General features: G+C 38.0%; 1 protein-coding gene across 1 annotated transcript in view; it reads left to right on the forward strand.

Moving 5' to 3' along the window:
* The first annotated feature begins 11,111 nt into the window (after nucleotides 1-11,111).
* Nucleotides 11,112-20,259, forward strand: part of SCIN (scinderin) — an 81,391-nt gene continuing 72,243 nt past the window's right edge. The window contains exons 1-2 of the mRNA XM_082662047.1: nucleotides 11,112-11,409; nucleotides 18,398-18,552. Coding sequence (XP_082518173.1) covers nucleotides 11,211-11,409; nucleotides 18,398-18,552 — 354 coding nt within the window. The 5' untranslated portion in view covers nucleotides 11,112-11,210. The remainder of the gene's footprint in view (nucleotides 11,410-18,397; nucleotides 18,553-20,259) is intronic.

Below are 20,259 nucleotides of genomic sequence, written 5' to 3' on the forward strand. Positions count from 1 at the left end.
CAGGCCGTGCTTCATCCTGAATGTGGCTGGCCTTTTGGACTGGCATCATAAGCTTTCCCAAATGTGTCCAGCCATGCAGCTCTAGGAGCTTTATTCACTTCGTAAATATTTCAGAATGCAATTATAGCAAAATGATTTTTAAAATCACACAGAGCCAGAACTTATAATTTTTTAAGGAAAATTTTTTATGATGAAGAATTTAAATCTTATACAAAAGTTGGCTTAAGAGAGTAGTGGACCCCTAAACTCCCGTCACTCAACAACAACAATTGTTACCACTTAGCCAATTTCATTTCATCTATCCCTCCCCAACTTTCTTCCTGGTGTACTTAAAGGTAAATCCCAGACTCTGTGTTGTTTTACTCATAAGTATTTTACTATATCTCTAAATGAGAATGAGATGCTTTTATCTTTTAACCTCTTATTGTTAAGGAATATATACATTGCATTTTTGCCATTATTTAAATAATTACATATTGCAGTACTTAATAAAGGCCATAAATGCAAGAGGATAGTAATTAAGACCATTGGAAAGAATGTAGTTGAAAGGGAGGGAATATTTTCCCCATTTTTCTGCCTTCTCTTTAAGTACTCACCATGCTGTTTCCTTCTTGCAGTTTCCTTGATTCATTAAGTAAATATATTTTCTGGGTCATTATAAGCTTTGAAACTAGAAAGAAAAGAAAGGCCAACATAAATGCAATATAAAGCATATTATCCTTAATTATTTGAACGTTTTTGTAATGATAGGTTATTATAAGGGTGCAGGATTTCATGTCATAGAAACCAGTATTTTTCTACACATTCTTAAATCAGACAGTCATAAAATAGTAAATTAGTAACCCAGGTTTTAAAATTCATGTGAAACACTTCCTGGGTTAAAGATGTTTCTTTCTGTCACACAAACTAAAAGAACATACAGGAAAAAATGGAATTAGAATCACTACATTCAACTTCAATAATCCTCTCTGTGCTATTCTTTAGGCCTCAGAAATTCTTTAAATCCCTACATAATTTTTATTATAATAGGTCTAAATTTTATATATTGATATATATATATATATATATATGCCGACGTTTTAAAAAACTGTCACATAGATGGATGAATGGAGGGATGGGTGGATGGATAGATAGGTAGATTTTTAAAATTTTGTTGCTCTTTTTAATTTTGTTTGCTTTGGGATTTTGGATCTCAGGTGCACAGAATTGAATTGATTATACTCCTTGGTTCATGGCAAGTTTTTATTGTCAACCAGTGCACCTTCTCTCTTTTATGTTTTATTTCATGATTTTTCTCATTCTTTCCTGCATCATCAGTCCCCTTCCTACCCCCACCAGGCTCCCACTGACATGCAGTTAATGTATGCTTTTCCAGTCCACATTCCACAGGGTTCATGGTCATTTGCAATGTGTGCATTCATGAAATTCATTTTTATTAATGTAGATGTGCTTTTAATGGCACAAATGGCATCACATTCTGTTTCTTACTATTCTATTCAACTTTATAGTTTTGAAATCTGCTTACACTGCTATCTTTTCCATGCTGATCATTGCCTCTGGCACTAGTATTCCTCTCTTGCATATTCATATACCACATGTTACTTAGGCCTAAAAAATATTTTCCTGTTTTTGAACTTCTAGGTTGCCTTCAACTTCTTTCTAGCACAATATGCTTTGGTGGGCATCACTGTACATGCCTCTTTGTGCATCTGTGAACAATATCACTGGAGTACACATCCAAGAGTGGAATTTGGGGGCACAAAAGATATGCCTACAGTTTTCACTAAATACTGCCAGATTGCTGTCGAGATTGCTACATCATATTAGAGCTGCCCCTCTAAATATTATATGAGATTTCTTATTTCCCCACATCCTTGCCAGCCTTTCATGTTATCTTTCTAATTTTTAACAACCTGCTGGCTATGAAATGGTGTAACAGAGCAGTAAAGTTGTAGTGGTTGTAGAGGTGAGGAGTGTCGCCTCAAATGCTAGCTCTCCCACTTAATACTTGTGGGACTTTCTGTTCCTGGTTTCCTAATTTGTAAAATGAGACAATAATGATGCCTAGTTCATAGAGTTGCTGTAAGGATCAGAACAGAACCGTTACACTTTAAAAGCACATAGAATAATGGCTGACCTTTGTAAGCACTCAAATATTGGCTGTTTATGTAGTTCCTTCAATTAATAGCAAGGCCCAAATCAATGAACACTCTTTGTATATCTAGTGGCCACATGACTCCATATCTTTACAGTACTTTTTCATAAAGTTCCTTGACTTTATTCTTTCTGCATTCTTTTTTTTGTATATATTCTTGATATCCTTAGTTATTTATAGAAATTGAAAAGATTTTTCACTCAGTCTACCCCCATCATTTAATTTTGTCTTCATTGTCCAATTTTAAAGCCATATCTTTAGTTCTATGTAGCTATCAGTTTTTCCCTTTATATTTCATGCTATTTTTGGTATTGTTTAAGAAATCTTTTTCTACTCTGAAATCATAGACACATCCAATTTTATATATTTTAAATTTTTTGAATTTGTATCTTATTTTATATCACATTATTCTAATCATTTGATAATCTTGTTGAACTTTCTTGTTCTATCAGATTGTCAGTAGGATTCTTAGACTTTTAATTTTTAGATTATCATCTGCAGATAATGAGTTTTGTTTCTTTCTAGCAATTCCTAATATCTTCTATTTCTTTTTCTGGTCTTTCATTGTCCACACCTTCCTTCCTGTACCCTCTTGAAAATTACTGACATACTGGGGTTCCTGTTGTCTTTTCTTATTAGTTTTTTCCAATCTTAAATGAAATCATTCTAAAATGTTCCCATTTGATATGTTATTGCTGTAATTTATTATTATGTCATTCGGTTAAGAAAGTTCCCTTCTTCCTAGCTATCTAGTTTTCTAAAAATGTTGACATAAAGGGATTTTATTTATTTTTAATATATTGAGATTATCTTATTTTTTCCTTTAAACAAAATTCACTTTTTACTTGGTTGGATAAAATTTTAGATCTGATATTGATGTTAATGTTCATAAATGAAACTAAAGTGTAATTTTATTTTCTTGAACTGCCCTCATTGGGGTTTATGTGCTGTAATTGCTTCATGAAAATAATTTTAGCAGCTTTTCTTTTTTCCTGTTTTCCAGATATATTAGTATACAATAGAGGATATACATGGTAAAACTCACATATAAAACTTCTTGGATCTGGTACTTTACAGAAGAAAAGATTTTGCTTTTTAAGCGGCATTGTTTATTTAGCATATATTGGTCAATTAAGATTTTCTATTTCTTCTTTTGTTAATTTTGGCATTTTACATTTTCTAGAAATATACCCATTTTGCTTTGAATTTCAAATTTCTTGACATTAGTTTAGAATATTTTTTGATTTTTAAAATATTCATGTTATTCTGTAGTTAGATTACTTTTACAAATTATGTCATTTCCTGGAACCAAGAACTATATATTCCCCAAGGTCCTATCAACTCTCAATCTCTACCTCTGGTTCTAAGATTAAAAAAAACATAGTCTTACTGAGGTAAATCTAAATACATGTCAATTCAATTTACTATTCTTCATGAATTAGGCTATCTCACCTGGTTAGGACCTAGATATGTTAGTATTGACACTTGTAGATGTTGAGATGATCCCTGTGGTTTAAATGGTGAGTTCAACACTCTGATTGCCTGGGTTCAGGTGCCAACTCAGCACTGAGTACAGATATGACTTTGGACAAATTTCTTATCCCATCTCTATCTCCGTTTTTCCTTTGTGAAAAGGGAGATGATAATAGTAGCACCCACCTGATATGATCGTTGTATGATTAGGTTGGCAATGCTTGTAAAAACACTTAAACAGTACATGGCACACACAAAATACTCAAAGTAATATATGTTTATTTACAATTTAAAGCCAAATCTGAACATACCAATGTGTATCTTGTTTTACTTTTCTTTCATTCACTTTTTATGAAAAACTTTCCAATTGCTCCATATTATTCTAAATATAACTTTTCGTAACTTTTAAATATTATCAAATCCTTTCATATCATCTATGGATGTACTTATATAACTTTTACTCCTTTAACTTTGAAGAGAAGCCTATTATTGGAATAGCAACAAACATAAATAAAAGCTAAATATATATATTTAGTTTCATATGTATATATGTATATGTGCATATATATATGACACAAATGTATCATATATTCAATTATAAAAAATCTAGGAATAAGAATTTTTTTTAATTCTGAAATAATATTGACTTTTATAAACCAAGACATGACCAAATGCCAAGATTATGCTGTGTCCCCAAAATAGTAGATTAAATTAATGTTAAAATTAATAGACATGTTTCAAAAGAAGACATATAGATGGCCAACAGACACATGAAAAGATGCTCAACATCACTAATCATCAAGAAAATGCAAATCAAAACCACAATGAGACATCATCTCATACCTGTCAGATGGATATTATCAGGAAGACAACAAATAACAAGCATTGGTAAAGATGGAGAAAGGAGAACCTTCGTGTACTGTTAGTGGAAATGGAAATTTGTACAGCCACTGTGGGAAAACAGTATGGAGATTCCTCAAAAAATTAAAAATAGAACTGCCATAAGATCCAGCAATTCCACTTCTGGGTATTTTTCCAAAGAAAATAAAAAATACCGATTCAAAACGATATATGTACGCTTATGTTCACTGAAGCATCATAGCCAAGCTATGGAAGCAACCTAAGTGTCTGTCGATAGATGAATGGATAAAGAAATGTGGTGTGTGTGTGTGTGTGTGTGTGTATATATATATATATATATATATATATATATATATATATATATATACACGATGGAATATTGCTCAGCCATAAAAAAGAATGAAATCTTGTCACTTGCAACAGTATGTATGGACCTAGAGGGTATTATGTTAAGTGAAATAAGTCAAACAGATAAAGACAAATACTGTATGATTTCACTTATATGTAGAATATTAAAAAAAATGAACAGAACATATTCATAAATACAGAGAACAAACAGATGGTTGCCAGAGGGGATAGGGTTTGGCTGGACTAGTGAAAAGGTGAGGGAGATTAAGAGTACAAAAAAATGAGTTATGGGGATGAAATGTACAGCATGGGGAGTATAGTCAATATAGTCAATTCTATTGTAATATCTTTGTATGGTGACAGATAGTAACTAGACATATCATGGTGATCATTTGTAGAAATATTGAATCACTGTGTTGTACATCTGGAACTAACACAATGATATAGTTCAATTATACTTCATTTTAAAAATATGTAGACACTGGGAGGAAATGCATCAAAATGCTAATGATGGTTATCTCTATGGGGTGGGGATTATGGGTGATTTTTTTTTGTTTTGCGGTACGTGGGCCTCTCACTCTTTTGGCCTCTGCTGTTGCGGAGCACAGGCTCTGGACGTGCAGGCTCAGCGGCCATGGCTCACGGGCCCAGCCGTTCCGCGGCATGTGGGATCTTCCCGGACCGGGGCACGAACCCATGTCCCCTGCATCGGCAGGCGGACTCTCAACCACTGTGCCACCAGGGAAGCCCTATCATAGTTTTAAAACCATGATTATCTTCAGATCTCTATTTGCATAAACATAAGCTTTAAAGCTAAACTATCATTTTAGATCATGAATCTCTATGAGACCTTGTATCCTCAACCCTTCTCTTGGTTATATGCATTCTCTAATATGTGAACGCCTAAAGTAATGATGATGTCTTCTCTCAGTAATCTCACAGGGGTTAGCTATTTCCTATGTAATAATAATAATAGGTGATTTATATATAATAAAAATATTATGAAGGAAGTGCTGAATCAATCTGCTGTGGTAAATAGGTTTACAAGAAATAAATTATCACAACAGCAGACATTCAAGACCAATAAAACCTTCACCGTAGTATTGAGCCATGACCATGCCTTTATAGTTATAACATTATATGCAATTTTAAACCAACTAATTGGTGAAAGAAAAAGTCCTAGATCCTGGCTGATCTAAAATTAAAAAGCTGAATTTTTTAAAAGTTCTTGTTTGGCTGGTACGGAGAGGAGGGATGGAAATACACTTCCTTAGAGTGCATTTTCACTTTTAATAATCACCTGCCTTTGGTAAGTACTGGGGTTAAGGGCCCTTGCTGATTAGTAACCGTGTTTATTGACTGTGTTCACAGGGCTTCTACATACATTACCTTTTTAATCCTCACAACACTCAAGTCTTCTGACTCCAGGTTCCATGCTTAAACCCTTAAATCATTTGGTAAATCAAACATGTTAATACAATTTAGCAGGATGACCAGTAAAAGAAATGTATTTTTTTTCTTTTTGCGGTACGCCATGGCCTCTCACTGTTGTGGCCATGGCCTCTCACTGTTGTGGCCTCTCCCGTTGTGGAGCGCAGGCTCCGGACGTGCAGGCTCAGCGGCCATGGCTCACGGGCCCAGCCGCTCCGCGGCATGTGGGATCTTCCCGGACCGGGGCATGAACCAGTGTCCCCTGCGTCGGCAGGCGGACTCTCAACCACTACGCCACCAGGGAAGCCCAAGAAATGTATTTTTAATTACATTCTTTCATTATTTATAATCAAAGGAAAGCAAATAAATAAAATACTTGAAGAATTTCCCTCTCTTGGAAAAAAAGGTGTACTTCCTGTTTTTCACATACGTTTAATTTCAACAATTCTGTGGTCATGATGCAATAATGGAAATAAACTGAGATGCTTCTGAACTCTAAGAGTTTATGATTTAGATAATGAAGACCACTGAAGCGAACTTTTTGTGTTTTTTTTTACTAACTCATTCCAATGAATTGCACAATGAATTAATTACAGTATTAACACTGTTATTTATTTCAAAGATTAAACTCTCTAACATTTCCCCTTGGGCATTAACATTCTAGAAAAACACCTACTTTGAATTCAACCATGAGGCTCCACACCTCAAACCTCCAGATTCCTGTTAAAAACAAAAGCAAAAAACCTTATTCACCTTGGCTGTTTCTACCTGGGCTGAGAGAGGAAGCAGAGAGAATGCTGAAATTTAATGGATCCAAGAGAATAATGATAATGAAGATGAGTATCTTTAGTTAAACCTTAAAGAAATGGTAAAACTTGGGCTTCCCTGGTGGTGCAGTGGTTGAGGGTCCGCCTGCCAATGCAGGGGACACGGGTTCGAGCCCTGGTCCGGGAGGATCCCACATGCCACGGAGCAACTAAGCCCATGCGCTGCAACTAATGAGCCTGTGCTCGAGAGCCCGCGAGCCACAGCTGCTGAAGCCCATGCGCCTGGAGTCCATGCTCCGCAACGGGAGAGGCCACCGCAATGAGAGGCCTGTGCATCACAACGAAGAGTGGCCCCCGCTCGCCGCAACTGGAGAAAGCCCGCGCGCAGCAACGAAGACACAACAGCCAAAAATAAATTAATTAAAATAACTAAAAAAAAAAAAAAAAAAAAGAAATGGTAAAACTTCAATAGACAGATAATGGGAGAACAGCAATTACATGGAGAGGAGAAAATAATCTAATTTTAAGAACCTAGGTTATGAGAGACAGAAAAAATAAAGGCATGGAAAGGAAATGGCATCTGGTTTTAGAGACCTTTTTTGTATAGGAAATTGGCAGTCCCTATCTGACTTAGACTTAGAAACATTATTCTTACAAGATTGGATTGGGAGAAGTGATTTAACCATTCATCAATGTCACTTGAGTTTATACCAGGACTATTCCAGGTTTATATTTATTTATCCGTTTAATGCTCATGACAGTTTTGCAAGGATTTGTGTCAGTAGTCCCATTTCACAGATAAGAAAAATGAGACACAGTAATGCAAAAAAAATGATAAACCAAAATATCAAAATTTTAAGTAAAAGAAGATCAGTATTTTTCCTTTGTCTCAGCTTCCAATATGGCCCCATCTGGCACTGTTAACAATTCTGTCTTTATTTTAAACTTTGCTATTTTTATCATGATTTTTTGCACTAATTTTGATTTTTAAAATACTGCCTTAAAATAGTATTGATCTTGATTATTGAACTTTTTAGTGCACTTGTAAATTTTCCATCCCAGGCAGGTGCCTCACTTGCCTCACCCTATTGCCGGCCTAAGTAAGAGGGAATTTCACTTATACATCAAAGTTCCGTTTTATTTCTTTAATAAAAAGAAATTATTTCCTTTTATTTTTATTTAATCATTAAAAGGAATTCCTTCACCAGAAGGAATGGAATTATGACTAAAACTGAAACAGAACTTAAGTGATCACTCTGATTATTAAATTATCTTAAGTCCAGATCACCAGTTTTCATATTTTTTCCCTAGAAGAAAGAAGAGAACAAATGATTATCACTTTATAGATAAGAAAACCAAGACATGTAACAGCTCAGTCACAAAGTTAAAGCTAAGCTTCCTGGTGCTGAATGGGACACACCATATTAGAAGCTTCTCTAGGGACAAGTTTGAAGAAAATGAAAATATAAAGTATACTTATATGAACAAATCTAGGCCAAATAATTTGGATCGAAAGAGTAAGGTTTTGTAAAGAATATGTGCTTCTGGAGCTTCCCTGGTGGCGCTGTGGTTGCGAGTCCGCCTGCCGATGCAGGGGACACGGGTTCGTGCCCCGGTCCCGGAGGATCCCACATGCCGCGGAGCAGCTGGGTCCGTGAGCCATGGCCGCTGAGCCTGCGCGTCCGGAGCCTGTGCTCCGCAACGGGAGAGGCCACAACAGCGAGAGGCCCGCGTACCGCAAAAAAAAAAAAAAAAAAAAAAAAGAATATGTTCTTCTGAATTAGACACAGTGAACTTGAATTCTCCTTCGTCCACTCACTAGCTGGGTGATCTTTGACAAGTTCTGAAGCCTCAGTTTCCTCATTTATAAAATAAGCCTTCTCAAACCTACCTATCACTGTTTGTGTTAGAAAGAAAAAATGAGAACGTAGCTAATAGTATTTATCAATTAGGATCTCAACCTATGACAGATGGTACATACAAAACAGAAAAATTCAGATTTTTTTAGAGGTTTCATATATATATATATATATATATATATGTAGAAGGACAGAGAAACCTAAAGGGATAATGCATCTGAGGGGACAGTTGCCTGAATCCAAACGAGAGAAAAGTCAGATAGAGTTATTTGTCTTTAAAAGTAGTGACCTTTGGTGGAGGAAGCCAAGGAAATAAATACTCTGACCTTACTGTCCTCTCTCCCTCTGATTTCCAACCAAACCCTAAGCTAGAGGGCATTGAAGCCCAGTTGCTTTAGCCCATGCAGGCTGGTCTTAAGGGAAGACTGCCAGGAACAGAAGGATGAAGAAGGGGTTTAGAGGAGCAAAAGGAAGCTCACCACCGCATAATAAGAGCTCCTAATTACTGAGCATTTTCTATGTAACAGACAAAAACACTTGCGCACTTAATCCAAATAACAATCTTTTAAGGTGAAAACTATTATTTTCCTATTTTATAGATGAGAAACCTGAGGCTTACTGTAGTTAGGTGACTACAGAACCAAGAATGGACAGGGGAAGTGAATGAAAGCTATCTTTGCCATGCCCCATCATTGCAGAAGAACAATAAATGGTAGTGACTGGTTTCATAATTATCATCACTGTCATCAAAACCATTGAATTCCAACCCCTCTAGCAATTGTATTTCCAGGAATTTATCTCATAGTTATAATTCATGAGTATAATAAAGTATGTTCAGAAGTGGTGTTTGCAACATTGTGTTAGCAAAATATAGGCAAAACTTAAATGCCTATGAACTTGAACAGATTAAATAACTTATAGTACATTTAAAAGATGGAATACCTTGATACCTTGTGGTCAGTAAAAAGAAGCAGCTCTATGAGTACTGGCTACTGATATTTTGATATATTGGTTCAGAACAGTGTGTATGTTACCATTTCTGTTAGAAAATAAAAATTACCCTGTTATCTGTATTCTTGTAGATGAAAGAATATCAAATATGTCTGGAAAAATACTTAAGAAACTGGTAACTCAGTTGCCTTTGGGGAAAGCAACTGGATGGCAGGTGAAATAGAGATACATTTTTATTGCATACCTGTACTTTTGAATTTTTTTTACCATGCTCATGTAATACCTATTTTAAAACATAAATTAATTAAGGAAAAAATCAAATGGTATGTTATTAGTTACCTTCCAGGGACTTCTGTAATTTGGAAAACAGTGACAGAAAATGGACGTGCATAAAAACCAGCTTTCTTACTCTACACCATGAGCGATTTGCTTTCTCAGTAACAATAAAATCCCTTGCCATATCAACTTCAGTTAAATGAATGCAAAATAAGGAGTAAACTTCCATCTGTATTTTACAATGCTTTGCCCATGCTGCAAAAGCAAAAGCTGTAGGGAAAACAATGAGAAAATTAGCACCTTGAAGCCAGGTAACAGTTAACTCAGAAGGCAGGCTAAGGATAATATCACACTCAGAAACAGCCCAGCCTGAGAACACCTCAGGAGGACTGCTGTTGTTGTTGTTGTTGTTTAAAAAGCAAACTCTCTTGCCCAAAGGAGGCAGGTTGCAAATTAACCACAGCTCCCTAAACCCCTGGGGACTTACAGAGCTCTATCCCCCGGGTAACACCGCTATCCTTCCAGGTTTTCACTCTTCCCAAGAAACCTGACATGCTGTTTCTCATGGCATTTTCAAATTGGGAAGCTCAGGACGGAAAAACTTTGCCCATCGGGAATGGCGAGACTGGCTGATAAAATGACGGAGTTGATGATTAACTGTTACCTGGATAGCCAGTTTTTTTTTTTTTTAAAAAAAAAACAATGCGCCAACCTGAGTTTTAATTGTTGATCTCCTCCAGCCGTTGCCTGGGAAAATGTCCTTCCTTGGAGGAGGCATTTCCAGGAGTTTCAGCAAGTTTCCTTAGGATCTTATGGTTTCTGAGATTCGATTTTCTTCGGGTTGCGGGGAAAGACATAGGAGGTTGATAAAAGGCGCTACGCTTCGGAGGAGAACGGATCGCCTACTCCAAAGCAACTCCGGCCTGAGCACTTAGCCCCTCCCGTTTGGGGGTCCCGGGGCCCCGCCCCCGCACAGCAAACCCTATAAAACCGCTGCGACCAGGGTTCTTCCTGCAAGTCTGGGTTCAGTCCGACTCCAGGGTCAGCGAGGTACCCCGCCAACTTCCCGGAGCATCGCGTGCTCGAGCCATGGCCCAGGGGCTGTACCACGAGGAGTTCGCCCGGGCGGGCAAGCAGGCGGGGCTGCAGGTCTGGAGGATCGAGAAACTAGAGCTGGTGGCCGTGCCCGAGAGCGCTTACGGTGACTTCTACGTCGGGGATGCGTACCTGGTGCTACACACGACCCAGGCCAGCCGGGGCTTCACGTACCGCCTGCACTTTTGGCTCGGTGAGAGACGCGGGCGGCCGGGCCCGGGCGCGCCCAGGTCGGGGAAGGGCGTGGCCGCTGGGGGTTGAGGTTTGCGGGCTGGTGGGCAGGGCAGCGCTAGCCGGACGGGCCTGGAGACCCTTCGCGCCGGTTGAGCCCCCGTGGGCCTCCCCCGCCTCCCCCCCACTTTGGGCCTGGGCACCTTTTCCCCGCTGGCGTCCGCTCCTGCAAACGCGGGGCGCAGCGAAGTCGGGAGCAGTCTTACCTCATAGCTTTGACCTTTGTCGTGTCCATCTCCCGGGTTTTGGCGCCGCTTCCTCTCGCTTCACCCCCTTTCACCTTCCAGTCTCCAAACCCACCTCCCGCCCGGGGCGGCCGCCCGCTGCACCCTGGCACTGGCCAAGTTCGGCTCGCCTTCCGACAGGTTCAGTCCTGGTTCCCCTGTCAGCGAGGAGATGAAGTCAAACAAGTTTGTGGGCATTCGCCGCAGACGGCGAGAATCCCTTTAAGAAAATTATTTAGTTTTATTTTTTGCCCTTGGGCGTCAGCTTAGAGTTCTCTATTATTTGCGGCGATTAATGTTCTGGGCCGCTTTAAATCAGATTCCAGCCTGCCCCGCGCCTGCTCGCAGGTTTGGCTAAGAGAAATTCCTGTTGATTAGGATGCTGGCGGCTTTATCAATATAAGTAAATAGCTTTATATGGCAGAGTTTGTATTTAGATGAGTTGCTTTATAATAATAATTATTATTTTTAAATTTATTATTTATGTATCTGAACAAGAAGACAGTTTGGAACAAAACAGCTCCTTCATCAGTAGTAATTATTTTGGGCTTCACCGGCGCCAGGCTCTCAGGACACTGGGTCTTGAGTGTTCTCCTTTTCCCACCTTCTACTTTTGCTCGTAAACATCCTGAATGTCTAACCTCTCCCTGTGAGATCATGTGCCAGTGGGCACACTCCGTCTAACAACGCACCGATTGTCTGAGCCTTATTGCCTTCTTTTAAAATCAGCTTGCCTCCCCTAGACTGTGTTTATTTTTAGTTTTATTCATGAGTCTATGGGGAAAACACACAAAACCACACACACATACACATTTTGAAGTCCCTGAAAGTCATTTTTTCCCCTAACATTTGAAGATTTTAAGAAACAAAGAGAACATTAAGTGATGTTCTCAATATTAGCAAAAACCCGGAGCAAACACTCCAAATGAGAAATCCATAGAGGGAGACAGCACTGTTTCATTACAGCACTTGATATTAAAATGTTGTGCTTGCTTGAGCAGGCTGAGGCTGAGATCTAAACTCATTTTGGTTTCCTAGTGTAATGTCACTGTTCCTATTATCACAGACAGTGATTTGTTTATATTTTATACCCCCTAAAAGAAACTCCCCACTGAAACCTTAATGTATAACTTGTGTTCATGAATGAATGATGCCACATAGAATAATAATGTCCTTACCTTGGTTTTTCTGTTTAGAACTTGGATCTGGAATGAGTAAAAGTATCTGAAATACCACATCTGTCATTTTGGTGAATTAAAATGTGAAATAACTTCATATCATGCTGTGTAGACAGCAGTTAAGTTTGCCTTTGTCAGAGGATTCCAAGGGGGCTTTAAACACAATTGTTTTAATTCTATAGGTTCTTTCTTATCCAGGAAGTTCTTCAAGCACTGTGTTTCGTAGGGTTTACAGATTCGAATTAACCCGTTCATTTAGTGCTCACCGGTTTCAAAAAATGTAATAGAAAATACTTTGGGCAAAAACATTTTATGATCTTAAAGGTCTACTAAAACTGAACTTAATAGTGTGTTAATTAATAAGTTAATTCAGCAACTTTCAACATGCCCAGCATTGTGTGCCCAGCATTTTTGCATATGAATGATTTATGAACCTTTCCTGAAACTTTACAATCTCAAAGGTGCAATAAAACAAAAAGTGATATAACCCAGGTAAAATGTCATGAGCACTATGAAAGAGACACCACGTGTCTGTGGTTATGGGGATGCAGAGAAGCCTTAATGGAAAGAAAGGAAAATGAGGGGAATTGGGAGGGATATTGTGCCAAGAGAAAATCATGGGAACCGTGGAAAGTTTAGCGCACTATAGTCAGCAGGACCTGTAGGTGGAACTGTTCAGCAGCTCTCCCTACTTCAGTTCCCTGAAGCAAGCTGGATTTCATCCAATGTATTCTACTCTAAGACCTAAATTCGGGTGAATTCATGAGGATTATTCAGAGGGACAGATTGAGACAAAGTTCCAAGTGGGAGAGCTGAAGGTTCAAGGAAAGAGAAAGTCTGACTAAAGGAAGTCAGTTGGAAGGAAGATGAAAGAGAGTAGAGTTAAAATCAGCCTGGGATAAAAAAAAGGTGGCTGGTGTAGAAATGAAGAAACCCGCCAAGTAAGAGGAAGAAAGGGGAAACAGGAAGAAGTGGGACACAGAACGGGAGAACAGAGGAAGAGTCATCTTTCCTGGTCTCTCCCTCAGTGTCTTTCCATAGTACCTTTGCATATCTCAGATTATTTCATTTTTTAAATTTATTTTTTGTTTCCTTTACAAAGTAGGAATTTGTTATATGTAACTTAGAAGTTGTTGCATCGGTCCTTCCTGAAAAAACATTTCAGCTTTGTACCTAGCAGTTTAGATACATCTATCTGTGCTGGGCTCTTTGTAAGGCATGGGGATCCAAAAAGTTGGGTTACAATATACAATGTACAATACAAGGAGCTTATAATATACAAGGGCTGGAGAGGATGCTGAGAAACTGGAGTTTTATACATTGCTTGAGGTAGAGGAGAATATAAAACGTACAACCATTATGGAAAAGAGTCTGGAAGTTTCTTACAAAACTGTACATGCGGGCTTCCCTGGTGGCTCAGTGGTTGAGAGTCTGCCTGCCGATGCAGGGGACACGGGTTCGTGCCCCGGTCTGGGAGGATCCCACGTGCTGCGGAGCGGCTGGGCCTGTGGGCCATGGCTGCTGGGCCTGTGCGTCCGGAGCCTGTGCTCCACAACGGGAGAGGCCACAGCAGTGAGAGGCCTCCGTACCGCAAAAAAAAAAAAAAAAAAAAAAAACTGTACATGCCACTACCATGTGATCCAGCAGTCGCATTCATGGGCATTTAATCCAGAGAAATGAAGTTTTATATTCATGCAGCAACATGTACATGCATGTCATAACAGCTTTATTTGAATAGACAAAAACTTGAATCAGCCCAGATATCTGTCAACAGGTGACTGGTTAAACAAGTGGCACATCTATACCAAGGAAGACTACTCAGCAACAAAAGGGAACAAACTATTGATAAACACAACTCAGATGAATCCCTTAGGGAATTATGCCGTGTGAAAAAAAAATGCCAGAAGGTCTCATGCTATATGATTCCATTTATATAACATTTTGGAAATGACTATATTTTAGATTTATTGTCACCAGAGGTTAGAGATGACGTAGGGGAGGGAGGATTCAGGTGGGAGGTGGGTGTAGTTATAAAAAGGCAACATAAGGGATTTTTTGGTGATGGAACTATGCAGTATCTTGACTATGATGGTGGATATATAAATTTACATATGTGATAAAATTGTATATAACTAAATGTACAAATACACACAGATGAGTTCAAGTAAAATTGGGAAAATATAAAAAAGATAAGTGGATTGTATCAATGTCAATATCCTGGTTGTGGCATTTTGTGCTGTACTGTACTTATATACTTATACTTTAATATACTGTAGTATACTAAACTGTACATACTAAAGTTTTACAAAATTTTACATTGAAGGAAACTTGGTCTATTGATCTGTGTGTCTATACCAATTGGTGTCTTCCACCAATACCACACTGTCTTATTTAATTACTGTGGCTGTATAGTAAACCTTAATATCAGATAGAATTAGTATTCTTACCTTATTTTTCTTTGTCAAGGTTGTTTTAGCTATTCTAGGGCCTGTGCCTTTCCACATTAATTTTATAACAAACTGACTCATATAATCTGTAATAAACCTCAATATGATTTTGATAGGAATAGAATTAAGCCTATAGATCATTTCGGGGAAAATTGACATATTTATTACATTACAAGTCTCACATTCCATGAATACTGTCTTTATATTTATTAAGGTCTGATTTTTTATTACCATTTTTTAGTTTTTAGCATGTAGATCATGTACCTGTTTTGTTAAATATGTATCTGAGTATTTCAGTTTCGTTGAAGTGACTGTAAATGGTATTGTGCTTTTAATTTCAACTTTTGCATGTTCATTGCTTCTGTATAAAAATGAGACTGCTTTTTATTATTGATTAATCTTCTTCATGCTGTCTTGCTGAATGCACTTTTTCTGAAGAGGTTTATTTTGGTAGATTCCATAGAATTTTCTATGTAGGCCATCCTGTCATCTCTAAATAGACACATTTTTTTTCTTCCTTTCCAATCTGTATGTTTTTTATTTCTTTTTCCTACCTTTTTCAGTCGTTAAAACTTCCTGTGTTATGTTGAGTAGGAGTACTTGCCTTGTTCCCCATCTTTGGGAGAAAGGATTCAGTCTTTGATCATTAAGAATTTATGTTAGCTGTATGTGTTTTGAAGATGCTGTTTATCAAGTTGAGGATTTTCCCCTGTGTTCCTAACATGGCGAGAGGTTTTTTTTTTATCATGAATGGTTGTTCAGTTAACTTAGTCATTAAACCTCTCTTTTTATTTATGCTTTATATATAAAATCACATCCCCAAAACAATTTTAGGAAGTTTACAGCATATTTACAAATATAATATAACATAGTATAAAATAACATAACACAAAACAACATAACATGGAAGGCATTGGGAAAATTAGCATAGGGAAAATAAATGAAGTCATAAGCATACTCATTCAGAACATTTGTAAGTTTTTGAACACTTATTAGAATTTCATCATAATATAACTGAATTTGATTTTAGTTTTCATTTTCAAAGGCTAGTATTGACTTCATTAAGACCTTTCAACCTCTTTAGAAGACTCTGATTTATTCATACTGACATTCCCTGGCCTTGCACAGTGCATAAGCATCAACAAATGATAGCATAATTTAACTAACTTACTTCTAGTTCATTCATTAGTCGCATGCCTGCCCATTTTCATCTACCTAAAGAGATTACGGTTTCAACTTGTACTCAAGTAAGAATATTTATATCAAATACATCATCCTCAACACCTTTCATATTAACCTTGATTTAAGTTTCCTTCTTAAAGTCTCTCTGTACAAATCTACATCTATGCCCTTATTAGTAATCTAATTTATGGATGGGAAAGTGGACAGAAGAATGACACTAGGCCCTTTCAGACTGCAAAATTGCATGTGTTTTTTATGTGGTAAGTAATTTTCTTTGACCACAACAAGTTCACAAAATTGGTATCATGTCAAATACTCTTCTAGCTACTAAATTTTTTTCTGAGAAGATACTTACTACACAGGTCCCCTTTGAGAGTGAGAGGAGTTGTAAATAAATCCAGTTCTTTCTTTTTTTTTTTTTTTTTTTGTGGTACGCGGGCCTCTCACTGCTGTGGCCTCTCCCGCCGCGGAGCACAGGCTCCGGACGCGCAGGCTCAGCGGCCATGGCTCACGGTCCCAGCCGCTCCGCGGCACGCGGGATCCTCCCGGACCGGGGCACGAACCTGCGCCCCCTGCATCGACAGGCGGACTCCCAACCACTGAGCCATCAGGGAAGCCCCCAATTCTTTCTTTAATATACCTGACTGACTTCCTTTCTCCAACTTTCATGAATACTCTTAATTGGGGTTCCAGTTGAACTATAGTATTGTTACAGCTTCTGAACATTTATGCGTCAGTTATCCATGGAGGAAAATAACATTCCCCAGTCACCTCAAAATTTTACTGGTAATGAGAGTCTGAGTATAAAAAATATCTACTAGTATTGTAATTTCTAAGAGACTGTGCTTCAGAGTTACAGACACCTGCCTCTGGGTCATGTTCTATCAAAGGTCAACTTTATGACCTCAGGGAAATTACTTGGTCTCTCTAAGCCTCCATGTCCTCTGCTGTAACAGGGTAGAAAATGGTTTCTGCTACATTGGGTCACTTGAAGATTAAATCAGATTATCAGTGTAAAACACTAGCGTAGTGCCTGGCCCATAGCAAGGGTGCTATAAAGGTATAAATGTTAGCTATTATTATTATTTCTAGAATCATTAATGATTTTCACACAGCTTAAGTAGTGGAAGTTTTTAAATGACTTTTATAAATTTTGAGGTCCCATCAGGGCAGTCCTGGCTCTGATCTTTGTGTACATCGAAGACACTGGGTTTAAGGATTGGTGTTTGGACCTCAGTGAGGTTGCCTGGATGGGATCTGCATTAGAATTATGAAAATTAACTGTGTGTTGTGTGTTAAATTCCCGGGGTAATACTGCATACGTTAACATTCAAAAGATGTTAGCATTCTGGTTCCTTTACCCTCCCTTTTCCTTCCGAGAATATTATCTTATGCCAATAAGATAGTGAAGTGGGGACAAGTGTACTCAAAAACAGTGGTAAAGTCAAGTTACATCCATTTTCCCATTCTCAAAGTGTTGTTTAGCTCTGGCCCATGATGTTTGTATTCCTTACAAATATTAACATATTGACATTTTGGAAGCCTGCAGATTAATTCTGAGAAAGGCTAAAACAATTGAAAAATGTTTTCATAGCCTTATCATTGACTATACCAAATGAATGTGAATCCTACTGGAATATATTATTATATCTTCCTGAACATAGTCTGACAGCGGCGTTTCTTTTAAAATTAAAAAAAAAAAGAATTGGAAAGTGAGAACAAAACAATTCTTTTAGTTATTAAAATAGCGTTTTATATTATACCATTTCTGTTGATCTGTTGAAGATGAACAATTTATGCATAAATTTATTGTATTGGCATATAATTCAAAGAAAATTTCTGAGTGTTTTCTTATCAGAAGTTCTGCCTTAATCCTGTTTCTTGCTTGATAAATGAGGTGCTGTCATTGGCCATTTCAGGAAAGGAGTGTACTCAGGATGAAAGCGCAGCAGCTGCCATCTTTACCGTTCAGATGGATGACTATTTGGGTGGCAAGCCCGTGCAGAATAGAGAACTTCAAGGCTATGAGTCTATGGATTTTGTTGGCTACTTCAAAGGAGGTCTGAAATACAAGGTGAGCACCTCTCTCAAACTGTTTTATGACCCCCTCTTCTTTTCCTATCCATCCACGCCTCATATCTTCATAGAATGTAAGTTCATTGAGGGCAGGGTTTTTTGTTTTGCTTTGTTTTTGTTTCAATCTATTTTGTTCACTGATATATCCCCAGTACTCTTGAGACCCATAATAGGTGCTTGATAAATGGTTGTGGAATATATGGTATAATGTGTGAAATATTCTGACTTAATTTCATTTGATCGGTTAATTTTTAATGATGCTAAGTAAATATGGGCAACTTGGGCATTAATAGTTTTCATTTTTGCTATTCGAAAGAATCACTTAATTTGCTGCAAATAATCCACAACTTGGGAATTTCAGTTGTTCTGGAATATATTAGTACAGTATTTATAACAATTATAACTTCAGTTAATACAAAGAACTATACACACATTTCCCAAAAAGTGTAGTATGACCTTGGAAATGATACAAATGAAACCACTGAGTTGAACATATGTGTGGTTGAGCCTCACAAACTCCTACGCATACACTGGCATAGGCACCGCCCCCATACACACACATAGAATTTATGTGTTTTGGCCTGAAACAATAATCATCAAATGGCTTTACTTCTGAAACAAACAAACAGGCAAACAAACAAAATCCCAACTAATTAAATAGTCTGTGGCTTTAAGGCGACCTTCAGCAAAGGATAGCTTTTCCTGGAATTCTCTCAGTGATGCTTGCAGACTGGCCATCCTTCACTATCCCCCCTGCTTCCAAGAATGTTCGGTTAAAGTGTGAGGAACACCTTCTCTAGACAAACACACCAGAAACAATCTTTCTCAAAATCAAACATCTCCAACAGGTGTTCTGCAGACCGTACCACCCCACCCATCTGCCATATTAGCCCAGTGAAGACCTAAAACCTCAGAACTAAACTAGAGTTCTGAATATATACTAAATTTGCCTACTATGTTGCCCCAGTTTATTTCTTCTTTTTCCTGATCAGAGCCTTAGTTGAATATTTTGTGATGCCATTGGGATCAGGACAAAACAAAAGTTCTCTTCTCTCTCTTGAAATCATTTTTTTACTCTAGGCTAGAAACTATTAAATATGAAACTATTACCTCTTATTTTATTTAATTCATGAGTTACTTTTATGTGAAATGATCCTGAAACATCTCGTATGTCAGTGAACCCAAGATTTTGAATAAGCTGGGGCTTGTAGTTACTAGAAGCATGTACTGTGCCATCATCCTGGATATGAACCCATTTCTGCCACAAGTGGCTTGTTTGCCTCAGGGCAACTACATAAGCTTTCTGGGTTCAGTTTCCTCAAGTGTGCAATGGGTGTAACAACAGCTTTCTTGTGTAGGTGTTGTAAGGATTAAGGATTAAATTAAATAATAAAAATACGTATGTTATAGTACATATGGCATCATTCGGGTTTTATGCTATTATTATTATTATTTTTTTTTTTTTTTTGCGGTACGTGGGCCTCTCACTGTTGTGGCCTCTCCCGTTGCGGAGCACAGGCTCCGGACGCGCAGGCTCAGCGGCCATGGTTCACGGGCCTAGCCGCTCCGCGGCATGTGGGATCTTCCCAGACCGGGGCACAAACCCGTGTCCCCTGCATCGGCAGGCGGACTCTCAACCACTGCGCCACCAGGGAAGCCCAGGTTTTATGCTATTATTAATCCTTGTGCCTATTAGTGGGGCTTC

Source organism: Grampus griseus (assembly GCF_964374135.1).
Source record: "Grampus griseus genome assembly, chromosome: 9".
Taxonomy (NCBI): domain Eukaryota; kingdom Metazoa; phylum Chordata; class Mammalia; order Artiodactyla; family Delphinidae; genus Grampus; species Grampus griseus.